Below are 11292 nucleotides of genomic sequence, written 5' to 3'. Positions count from 1 at the left end.
ATCAGAGTGGTGCAGCAAAAGCATGGTCTTGAAGCTGGCCATGAGGCGAGGCTATCAAGGTTGGGGAAGTAGTTCCCGAGTGTTCAAAGAGAGGGCTTTGAACGAAAGTCGATGGTTAAGGACTTTCACGCTTATGCATGAACCATGTTACGATGGCCGGATGACTTGTTAAGTGAGATTGGCAAGTCAGGGGGACAAATCCCCTAGTTGAAGGTGCTAACTTCAAAAGGGGTGGCCCATAGGGCTGAGCATGGAGGAATCCATGCATGATCATAAACTTGTCAAGTGAGAGGACTTGGCAGTGCTGAGGAACTAGGTTCCTAAGCTATGATCTATAGCACGCTTTAACTATAAGTTGGTGCACCAGCGTGGGGAGTCATGCAAGGCATCTTGGATGATGCCTTTCATAGATGCATATACGAAGGTTGGGTTCGAGTCCCGACCCTCTAGTGCTTGGGTTCAAGTCCCAAATCACTAGGGCGTGGTGATGGTTTGGAATATGAGGATGCTCATTTTTCGGTGGTCATGGACTCTCAGTGAGGAGACTGGTTTGGGCACACTGCCAAGCGAGGGATGCCTCGAAGTCATGATGCACGGTTAGATTGCTTAGTGTGGCTCGGCATATCTAACTTGAACACTTTGGTGCAACTTGCACCAAGGACGTGGTGAATGAGATGGGGACACCCAGTTTTAGTTGTTATGGACCCTTAGCCAGAGAGGGTTGGCTTGGGTGCACCGCCAAGTGTGGGGGATGCCCTTGGGGTCATGGTGAACAACTTCAAGGTCTAGAGGACTTAGTACCTATTGGCAAACCTGTTAAGGTGCCAAGGTTAGATCACTAGGTGATCTTATGGCTAAAACAAGGACAAGGTCCTTGTGAGATTCATGGATAAGGTTCCTAGTTCAAAGTGTTGATTTGAACTATTGATGATGGTGTGGCTTGATCAAGGTGACTAAGTGGGAAGAACACCTAAGGGAAACGATCTGTGGCAATGCGATGGCATAGTGAGTCCAAAGAAAATAATCTCTATAAAAGACCTATGGGAGGGTCACAAAGTTGGGCTAGGGATAGAGCCCACAGCAGAAAATGCTAAAGAGACTTACTATGGGTGAACACCCTCTAGATTAAGCAAAGCAAAGTCTTTGCTAAGGAACCAAAAGGATACCTCGAGAATGGAGGTAGCGATCCAATATTGCTAGGTGCAACAATCAAGGATAGGAGCAAAAAACTAATGGCTAAGAAAAGAGCCATGAGAATCATGGGAAAGAATCCAAATGGCAAAATTAGGCCAGAAACACTAATGTGTTGGGTGCTAACGAATTGTGGGAAAGGCAATGTGTTTCCAAGGATGGATTCCCAATTGCTCCAATTTGGCAAAAGTGGAAGCTCCAAGGGAGGGAGCGGTAAGGTAGCCAAATGATAAGGCTATGGACAGCCCTAGCACAAAGTATGATAATTGGAACTTGGTGCCCAAGGTGGCACGAAATAGAAGAAAGGATGATAGTGCCCTCAAGTAGAGAACTTCCTGGGATGGGGAGTTGCACAATAGATGCAATGCAAGGTGTCAGAGACACCTACGAAATTGACTTTGTGAAGTCCAAAGTAAAAGTTCCAAAGTGCAAAGGTTATATTGATGGAAATTGAGACTACTTAAGAAGGAGTAGTGGATTGAGATAGAGAAGGTATCTCTAACAGGTTTAGCAAGGACTAAACCAATAAACAGAAAGAACCACCACAAGTGGTCGAATAAGTCTCTAAGTTGGAGAGACTATGCTCCTTAGAGGATGGGCAAGGCATGGTGAGCCTTCAGTATCAAACCATTGATAAATATTGGCGAGGGGCCAAAAATGGAAAGGGTAATACATGTTGGTATTACTTTATGAAATAGTTTATCGTTTGATGAGGACATCAAACTTCGTCTATGGGTGGTGGAGTTGTGAGACACGAAATCCCTAAGCCCCAAAGTGGAGCCGGAAAGGGTGCCATGTGGTAGTGGCTGAAGTGAAAGCCAAATGAGCGTAATACATTTGGACTAAAAGCTTTAACTTGGAAGGTCGAGAGTGGGAGTGGAACTCCCAACAAAAGGCTCGAGGAGCGAGCAATAAGCAAGGCTCCAAAAAGGGACCCAAAAGGACCAATACATGACACGTGGAAGTGTCCAAGATGGACCCGAGATGGAGTTCAAGATGGAGTCTGAGATGGACCTGAGTTGGAGTTCAAGGTGGACCCAAGATGGAGTCCGAGATGGACCTGAGACAGAGTCCAAGATGGAGTCTGAGATGGATCTGAGTTGGAGTTCGAAGTGGACCCAAGATGGAGTCCGAGATGGATCCAAGATGGACCCAAGACGGACCGAGTCCGAGTCCGAGTCCGAGTTCGAGTTCGAATTCAAATTCGAGTCCGAGTCCGAGTCCGAGTTTGAGAGGGTGAAAGCCCAAAACGTTCGTCTCCCAGACCCTGGGGGGTTTGGTGAGTTCCAAAAGTATAGTGAGGGGGAGGACTGCAGTGGAGCTAGTTTGGCCAGGAAAGGCCAGTTTGGCCCAGGAAGGCCATACCCAGTGTTGGGTGATGAATTGACCACTGGGAAGTCCAAGACTAGAGTGAATATGAACCGACAAGCGGGGTAGCTTAGTGAAGTGTTCAAGAGCCGACTCTAGTTCCCCCGGGAGATCGACTGGCCGATGCTCCCAGTCCAAGTGTGGGTGGCACTACCTACTTGGATACCAGGCGTGGCTCAACGGAACCTCACTCTAAGCCCATGGCTAGAGCACCCAAAGGCGGAAGGCGGGGAGAGTACCCAGGAGGCTTGCGCAGGGCCACGGTGTTCCGAAATGTTGTCCCAAAGTACCAGACGGTGAAAAGGAAGAAGAGCCATCCTCTAGTGTAGAAACTAAGGATATGGTCATGTGAGGAAAAAGTCCCAGAGGACCATGGGACTTAGTGGTCGGGCTTGTGGGCTTTGATCTAGTGGCAATGTTGGCGAGCACGGCTATGAACAAAAAGGGACTTGGTGGGGATTGGAAAGAGATATTAGGGAAGACTAATCCCCATATATGTGAGCATCCTAAGGATGCTAAGGAATGGATCTGGGATGATCACTCATGGATGGATGGTCCAGTCCTTGAGAGACGGGACTGTGATGCAGGTGGTGTTAGACTATCGGTGTGACCAAGGTGAAGGGGCACGGCCTTAGTGTAACAGGCTGATATGTCAATAGTACCTTGGGGTGTCGGTCATAGGATCGAACACATGGAGCACTTGGACCAAGTATAAAGGTTGAGTGGTGAGGATGCCATTTTCGAGGCTAGCAAGCCCAAGTCCAAAATAAGACTTATGGAGGTTGTGAGTGAGACTCCTTCAAGTGGTCGGAGGTGTGGTTAAGTGACTAAAGTAGAATGGAAAATTTAGTCACTTACACAACTAACACCACATATAAATCCACCAATCCCTCCTTCTAATATTCCTTAAGATACTAGCCTATCCACAAGAGAACTTTGATTATCTTCCATCATTCCAAGAGGAGGGATTGATATGAGGTCCAAGTGTCTGGCTACGATGCTATATATTAATATTAGTGTAATAGGATTTTGATAACTGTTGGATTGGTTTCAATTTAGACCACTTGCTCTTATATATAAGTTAGGGTTTTGAGTTCATTAATGTATTCTCATTCCATATTCCATGCACTCACATAGCCATATTAGAAGAAAATCAAACAGTAAAAGTATTAATTAGATGGAGAGGGGTATTATATTTATTTCAATTAAGATCATATCTTTAATTTATTGTTGATGGTAAAAAATTTATATTAATATATATCTTTCAAAAAACTTATAAATAACTAGTCTTAGATTTATTTAGGTTATAACATATAATAAGTTATACTTTAATTTATAAATGGAAGTTATATTTGAAATGTTACTTGATCAGTGATGATCTACTAAATATATAAAAAATGGTATAATAATAAATTAAATTATAGTTATAAAAATAATTAGTTTATAAAAATCAAACTATTTGTTTAATCATTATTTACAAGTGGATAAATGATTTGTATTGGTGAGTTTTTAACAAATTATATCTCAATCCAGAGTTAATTTTATTAATGTTGGTTTAAAGTTCTTGTATATAGATACACATGTAATTGCTTTTTGTTATATATAGTATAAATAATATTTTAGATTATCTTTTTTAGTTATATAAATTAGAAACATGAAAGATGATTTATTATTTTATATTGTGATAATGTCCCAATGCTAAATACTTTGGCCAGAGTTATATTTTAAATATTTTAAATGGAATAGATAAAGCAATATATAGGTTTTTGGTCTAGGTTGCATAGCATTAAGAAAACACTTTTAAACCAAATTTTATGTGTTTGAAATCTTAATTTTAATAATTCAAGGCATGTGCATGCATGCACAATTCAATTAATACTTAGTTACTTTGTATTATATACACTTTATAAGAATTCTAACTGAAAATAAAGTATATTATTTAAAAAATTCTTTTTATAATACAATATTCTTTTTGACACTTATGTGTGCTGTAACTACTGAAGAATATGAATAATAAAAATACAATAGTTTATTAATATAACTCAATATATAAAAGATTAAATTGTAGCCATTCATGTTATATTTAATTCCAGAATAAAGGGGAGGACAATTTGGGCCTTTATTATTTAGACTTAAGCCATATTTATTTCTAAATGAATACAACATGTAGGGGAAAAGTATGCGACTGTTGAATCTCAAAAGAACTGGATGCTGACATTGCACACACACCCCAAAAAGTTTACTTTCAAGAGTTTGATTTGCCTTCACGCAACACCTTCACAAACTCGAGGAGCTTCTGATATGATGGATCACAAGCTTTACTCTCCGCCGCCACCACCTGATCGAAGTAGTGGAGCGCCAGATCTTGTTTCCCTTCCCTGGCGAGCGTATGGACAATGGTGCCAGAGCTCGACACCAAAGGTTGGATCCCCTCGCTCACCATCATCACCAAAACCTCCTTTGCATCGTCCACTCTCCCTGCCTTGCAAAGCCCGGTCACTAGAACCTCGTAAGTCGATGCCGCTGGATCACACCCGACTCGTCTCATCACAGCCAAGAGATGCCTCGCCTCGTCCAATCTTCTCGAGCAGCACAGCCCCTCCATCAGGCTGTTGAAAGTGAAGAGATTGGGGATAGCTCCGGCGTCAAACATGTTGTCGAGCAGAGCAAAAGCCTCGTCAAATCTCTCCGACTTGAGTAAAGCCACCGCGAGCGTGCAGTAACTGATGCCATCCGGGATCACTCCTCTCTCCACCATCAAGTTTTGTATCTGGAAGGCCTGCTCGATCTGGAAGTTCCGGCAGAAGATCCCAATGAGGCTGTTGTAAGTGATGATGTCAGGGAGAATCCCCCGGCCATCCATCTCGCTGAGCAGCTCGCAAGCCTCGTTTGCTCTCCCGGCGTCGCAGAGACCACTGATGAGAACGTTGTAAGTCACCAAGTTTGGCGCACAAAGTCCCTTCTTCATCAGGTGGAGGACCTCGCAAGCTTTGTCGATCTTGCTCTTCTGGCAAAACCCGGAGATGAGACTGTTGAAAGTCACGACGTCGGGATGAGTTCCAGACTGGATCATCCTCTCGATCAGCTGGTGAGCGAGCCCCGTGCAACCTGTCTTGCAGTAACCATAGATCAAGGTGTTGTAAGTCACGAGATTGGGACGAACCTTTCGCTTTACCATCGTCTCTAGGAGCTGGCGAGCTTCCTCCATCCGGTAGCTCTTGCAAAGACCATCGATGAGCGAATTGTAAGTCACCACATCGGGGACGATTCCACGCTCGCTCATCTCCTCAATCATCTGGCGAGCCTCGGAGAGCTGGTTCGCTTTGCACAGGCCGTGCACGAGGATGTTGAAGAGCACCGAGTCTGGAGCGCACTCCACGCTCTCCCGAAAGTACTGCATCGCTCGCGAGAGATTTCCCGTGTTGCAGAGAGCTTGGACGATCGAGGAGTGTGTGACCACGTCCGGGGAGTGGCCCCTTTCTTTCATCTCCGCTAGTAGCTGGAATGCTCGCTCCATATCTCCGGCCTTGCAGAAGCCACCGATGAGGGTGTTGTAAGTGATGTGATTCGTGTCGCAGTGTTGACCCAGGAGCTCATCCCGGAAGATCTGGTATGCCTGGTGGTGGCGCCGGGCCTTGACGAGCGTTCGCAGCAGGCAATTGCAAGTGAAATTGTTGTGGATGGACTCTCCCCGGTGCGAGCGAGTGACCCAGCGGAAGAAGAAGAGCGAGACATCGACGTCTTTGATCACCTGGAGGACCCTGCCCACGGTGTTGGGGACGAGATTCCGGCTGTACTTGGCCAATGCCGCCTCGGCCTCTGGCCGGTCTCCCACGCTCGTGAGAATGGCGACAATGCCGCTCACATCCGACGCCATCGCCGGCGTGGAGTGGAAACTCTTGGAGTTCTTCCTGGACATGCTCGAGGAGCCCGCATTGCTGCTCGATCGAGAGATTCCTAGATTGATATTACCTGGCGCTGCTGGCGATTGATCTGCCGCAACGCCGCAAGCCGCCACAATCCCTGGGGCGGGCAGTCCCGCGCAAGCCATGAACAAACCCTAGCACAAACCTCCAAGGGTTTAAGAAATGCTTGCCACGTCCACGTAAATCAGTTTTCGATCAGTTTTCGAAATTGCCACGTCATTAATTTTTAGGGTTAGGGCTAGGGCTTGTAGTGCCCTATCCCATATGCCTTGGCACAATTGAGAATGAGCTCTTTATAAACCTGGCCATCGCTACTTACTAACGTCTCTTCGGAGACACCAGATAAAATTGGAACGATACAGAGAAGATTAGCATGGCCCCTGCGCAAGGATGACACGCACAAATCGAGAAATGGTCCAAATTTTTTTTCGCACCCTAGCCCAAAAATTAGGGCTCTTGGGTTAGGATGTGACACTCGATCGATCGATCACAATGGCGGCCACTTGCCAGACGGGGATGATGATCGGAGCTGCTGGCCACGCCGCCGCCTCACCACCGCCGTCGCAGCGCCGCGGCGCTGGAGGTATGTTTAAATTGCCGGGAGGACGAGGTAGAATGGGGAGGAGAATCAGCGTGAGAGCAGCCAGTGGATCGGCGAGTTCTGGTGAGAATGGGGTTTCCCAGGTGACCCTGGAGTCCATCTCCGCCGAGGCACCGCCCGGGGCGCGCAAGGAGGCCGTGAAGAAGCGATCGGCGGAGAACATCAGGGACGAGGCGAGGAGGCACGGCATTGGCGCTCCTCCAAACACTTTCTCGGCCAAGTACGTCCCCTTCTCCTCTCGATCCAGCTCGAGCGAGGAGTACTACTCCCTGGACGAGGTGATCTACCGAAGCAAGACCGGGGATCTCCTCGACGTCCAGCACGACATGGAAGCTCTTGCCAAGCACGACGCGAAGTACTGGAAGAATCTCTTCGACTCCCGCGTGGGGAAGACTTCCTGGCCGTATGGTTCCGGTGTGTGGAGCAAGAAGGAATGGGTTCTTCCGGAGATCGACAATGACGATATAGTGAGCTTGTTCGAAGGGAACTCGAATCTCTTCTGGGCGGAGAGGCTGGGAAAAGAGATGCTGGACATGAACGATCTCTGGGTGAAGCACTGTGGGATCAGCCACACTGGATCGTTCAAGGACTTGGGAATGACGGTGCTGGTGAGCCAAGTTAACAGGCTGAGAAAGATGAAGAAGCCAGTCGTGGGTGTCGGCTGTGCTTCTACCGGTGATACGTCCGCGGCTCTCTCGGCCTACTGCGCTGCCGCGGGGATTCCAGCCATTGTTTTCCTCCCTGCCAACCGGATCTCCATCGCGCAGCTCGTCCAGCCGATCGCAAACGGAGCTCTGGTGCTCAGCCTGGACACGGACTTCGACGGCTGCATGAGGCTGATACGCGAGGTGACGGCCGAGCTCCCGATCTATCTTGCAAACTCTCTCAACAGCTTGCGGCTCGAGGGGCAGAAGACTGCCGCGATCGAGATACTCCAGCAGTTCGACTGGGAAGTTCCCGACTGGGTGATAGTTCCCGGAGGGAACTTGGGCAACATCTACGCGTTTTTCAAAGGCTTCCAGATGTGCAAGGAGCTCGGGCTCGTCGACAGGATCCCACGCCTCGTGTGCGCACAGGCGGCCAACGCAAACCCGCTCTACCGCTTCTACAAGTCGGGCTGGGAGGACTACAAGGCGATCAAGGCAAACCCGACGTTTGCCTCGGCCATCCAGATTGGCGACCCGGTGTCGATCGACAGGGCCGTGTACGCGATGCAGCAGTCCAATGGTATCGTGGAGGAGGCCTCGGAGGAGGAGCTCATGGACGCTGCTGCTCAGGCGGATCTCACAGGGATGTTTACGTGCCCCCACACTGGAGTAGCGCTCTCGGCACTGACAAAGCTCCGTCGCAGCGGCGTGATTGGAGCCACGGACAGGACGGTGGTGGTGAGCACGGCTCACGGTCTCAAGTTCACGCAGTCCAAGATCGCGTACCACTCGAAAGAGATTCCGGACTTGGCGTGCCAGTTTGCGAATCCGCCGCTGCAAGTTCCCAATGACTTTGGTGCGGTGATGGATGTTCTTCGCAAAGAGTTGTCACTGAGGTAAGCTCGTTTTTTTTTTTTTCTCTCGTTTGCTCTTTTGGTTTGTTTCCTTGTTTTTGGCTTTTTTAATGTGAGAACTTCGTTTTTCTTCGGCGTTCTCATGCTCTGGGTTTGTGCATTCAGTGGTGCACCGGGTTAAGATGATCGAAGAAGACGATCAGAGTGTATATTGGTATGTATATACTGGGCGATAATCATCGCCTAGAGATAGAGAAAAATAAAAAAAATAGAAATGGCCTTCTCTTGTATTTATTTTTGTCTTTGAGATACGGTAGACAGAACTGTCTGCTTTTACAGGAGATCTACCAACTAATAATTACTGTCAGCTGACCACTTCTTTTCCTAAGACTTTGGACAATGCTTCAGTGAATTTCTGTGTTTCACCTGCCATTTTTTACCTTCTCTTGCAAGACATTGACAGGATGCCCAATCTGAGCATCTGGAACTTCGCAGTTGCCCTGTAAGGAGAAAAGAAAACAAAGACCCCAGCCTTTTCTCGTGCAAAATTTTCTCGCTTGTGCCTTGGAAGCAAGCAATCAAATGGTGTTGAGAGAACACAAGGTGTCCAGCGGAAGCTTTGGATCGAAGTAGTTTCCACTCAGTATCTGCCTGGTGATGATCCTGTTCGCGGCCTCGGTGTAGTGAACTCCATCCCAGTTGAGATACTGAGATGGATCCTTGCAAGTCGTGGACACCACTGACTTGCCATTCACGATCTTCGACTCCCCGCACTGGACCCCGAAGTTGTAGTTGTAATCGCCTCCTGTGCCGCAGCAAGCCCGAGTCGCGTATTGGAATCCTGGAAACACGAAACGAGAGAATCACTGGAGTTTGTAACTTTGCTCTTACCGTAGCTGGCAGCGTTGAGCGTGAGAGCGTATTTGATATCGTAAGAGTTGAGGTAGACAATGGTGGTGCCTGTGAAGGCGGCTCGCATGAGTCTCGAGGCCTTTCGAAGGAGCCCGTTGTAGTACTGCGTCACCGCGTTGAACTCTCGAGCGCATCCGGCCGAGTCGTAAGTCACTGCCAAGTTTGGGAAATTGGTGAGGAAGTATGGGACGCAGCCTTGCGGGCCGACGTCGGAGATGATGAACGTCTTGCCTCCTTCGGCATACACTCCCTGGATGAAAGAACAAAAGGGAAGAAACAAGCGAGGAGTTGAGAGCTAGCTATCAACGCATTGAATGGATTACCTTCACGAGGAAGATGATCCCGTCCACCACTTGATGGATGTACCCCTTGACTTGATCGAACGTCATGTTCCTCGTGTAGCCGTAGCTAAAATCATTCCCACCAATGTCCACATAGTAGATGGCTCTGGAGAAGACGCTCGGCGAGGGAAGAGCATTCAGATTTCTTGTTCCTGGCAAAGAAAGCATCCGTCAGATTTCTATCCAGCTGAGGCTCACTGTCACTACCATTGCTCGCAAGGACTCTCTGCTTGAATTCCCTGAACTGGTTGAGCTGAACGTTGAGTGAGAAGGGGCTGATGTATGTCACGGCCTGCGATGTAGCTCCGGCTGTTGCGAAGTTGACACCATAGGTGTAATTCGATCCAACAGACTGGAAGTAAGGACTGAGGTAGGGAATCCCAAGAGCTTCAGCTGAAATCCACATGTAACAGAACACCACCATCAGATCGAAACGAAACGAAACGAAACGAAATCTAGAAGCGAAAACTTACACAGGAAATCAACACCGAGCCGACCATCGCTGTATCTTAGAAACGGCTTCCCAGGGAACGTCATGCCATAAGGAGCAAACTCCGCCTGGCTGAAGGTCGGGAATGCCGCCTGGATTCCTCCAGTATCCGAGGTCGAGTCTCCAAAGTTGAAGAGCGCAGGGAAAGTAGCACACTCCGATGCCACTCTCGAGATTTGGCCAAGCGACACGAGCGCAACGATCACGACTGGAATAAGCGTGCTCTCCATTCTGACCGCTCTCAACCTTGGCATCGGACAAAACTGGCTAAATGGTCCTCCCCTGCCAGCATCGCTAGCTGTGAAGAAAGAAGAGACAAGAAGTTAGAGTTGTATATCTAGAACACCCAGTGCTTTACCAGTACCGAGCAGTAAACCTCGGTGATCCAGTGGCGGATTCCGATGGTTAGGTGGAGAATTCGTTCTTTATTCAAGACGACGAGAGCCACGGTGATGGTATCTGCACAGAAGCACGAGTATCATCAAAGCGCGGAGCTTGAAAAACTAGTTTTCCATGCATTACCTTAAGAAGCAGCCTTGATGATTGCAAATCACGAGGAGCACGTAGACTTTGTTGCTGCTGGCTGGCCGCATAAAGCTACTGAGATTTCTCCAATCCAGCTTCCAAGAGTCAAGCGAAAAAAGCCGAGCGACATGCTTTCCCGGAAAGCAAGCGAAGCAGCTCTTCAGCTTTTTAAGCACCACCTCTCGACTCCCTCTGTGCTGTTTCCCTGTCGACAGATTTCCTCAGCTCTTTCCAATGCCTGATGACTTCCCACGGAGGTGTCGGGCTCGGCCTCTTGAAAAAGTCGTGCTTCATCGACAAAACCTGCTTGCGGCTCGGGAAAGGCCGCTTCACCACCGTCCCATCCTCCTCGTCAACTTTGATGATCAGATCCTTGCTGTAGTTCTCTATAGTCCACGGCAGCGTCTTTTGGTGCTTGCCTGTGATGGTGAGCAGGC

The 11292-nt window shown here is 48.2% G+C and overlaps 3 protein-coding genes and 1 non-coding gene across 6 annotated transcripts; 2 read left to right on the top strand and 2 right to left on the bottom strand.

Moving 5' to 3' along the window:
- Window positions 1–4776: 4776 nt before the first annotated feature.
- LOC9641352 (pentatricopeptide repeat-containing protein At1g09900) lies at window positions 4777–6611 on the bottom strand. 2 transcript variants are annotated; one of them, XM_024675609.1, is made up of 2 exons: window positions 5723–6611; window positions 4777–5671 (listed from the first exon to the last, which is right to left on the bottom strand). In XM_024675609.1, exons 1-2 carry the CDS (start codon window positions 6608–6610, stop codon window positions 4805–4807), a joined length of 1755 nt encoding a protein of 584 aa, XP_024531377.1. In that variant the 5' UTR covers window position 6611; the 3' UTR covers window positions 4777–4804. The 2 variants fall into 2 exon arrangements, with proteins under 2 accessions (XP_024531377.1, XP_024531378.1); XM_024675610.1 differs by having other exon boundaries at window positions 5735–6611.
- Window positions 6612–6808: 197 nt separating this feature from the next.
- Window positions 6809–6911, top strand: LOC112346553. The gene has a single exon (XR_002992488.1). It is a non-coding gene; the product is annotated as a U6 spliceosomal RNA (small nuclear RNA).
- On the top strand, window positions 6815–8877 carry LOC9633219 (threonine synthase, chloroplastic). The gene is made up of 2 exons (XM_002970913.2): window positions 6815–8629; window positions 8753–8877. Exons 1-2 carry the CDS (start codon window positions 6978–6980, stop codon window positions 8766–8768), a joined length of 1668 nt encoding a protein of 555 aa, XP_002970959.2. The 5' UTR covers window positions 6815–6977; the 3' UTR covers window positions 8769–8877.
- Window positions 8878–8990: 113 nt separating this feature from the next.
- Window positions 8991–11263, bottom strand: LOC9641351 (GDSL esterase/lipase At3g26430). Of its 2 annotated transcripts, none has more exons than XM_024675611.1 (7): window positions 10853–11263; window positions 10689–10789; window positions 10314–10628; window positions 10048–10233; window positions 9823–9992; window positions 9479–9749; window positions 8991–9428 (listed from the first exon to the last, which is right to left on the bottom strand). In XM_024675611.1, exons 3-7 carry the CDS (start codon window positions 10582–10584, stop codon window positions 9166–9168), a joined length of 1161 nt encoding a protein of 386 aa, XP_024531379.1. In that variant the 5' UTR covers window positions 10585–10628; window positions 10689–10789; window positions 10853–11263; the 3' UTR covers window positions 8991–9165. The 2 variants fall into 2 exon arrangements, with proteins under 2 accessions (XP_024531379.1, XP_024531380.1); XM_024675612.1 differs by having other exon boundaries at window positions 10695–10789.
- Between the last annotated feature and the right edge of the window lie 29 nt (window positions 11264–11292).

This window comes from Selaginella moellendorffii, unplaced genomic scaffold (genome assembly GCF_000143415.4).
Source record: "Selaginella moellendorffii unplaced genomic scaffold, v1.0 SELMOscaffold_15, whole genome shotgun sequence".
In the NCBI taxonomy this organism is placed as follows: domain Eukaryota; kingdom Viridiplantae; phylum Streptophyta; class Lycopodiopsida; order Selaginellales; family Selaginellaceae; genus Selaginella; species Selaginella moellendorffii.
The sequence above is the reverse complement of the archived record's forward strand: the minus strand, read 5'-3'. Positions and strand labels throughout refer to the sequence as shown.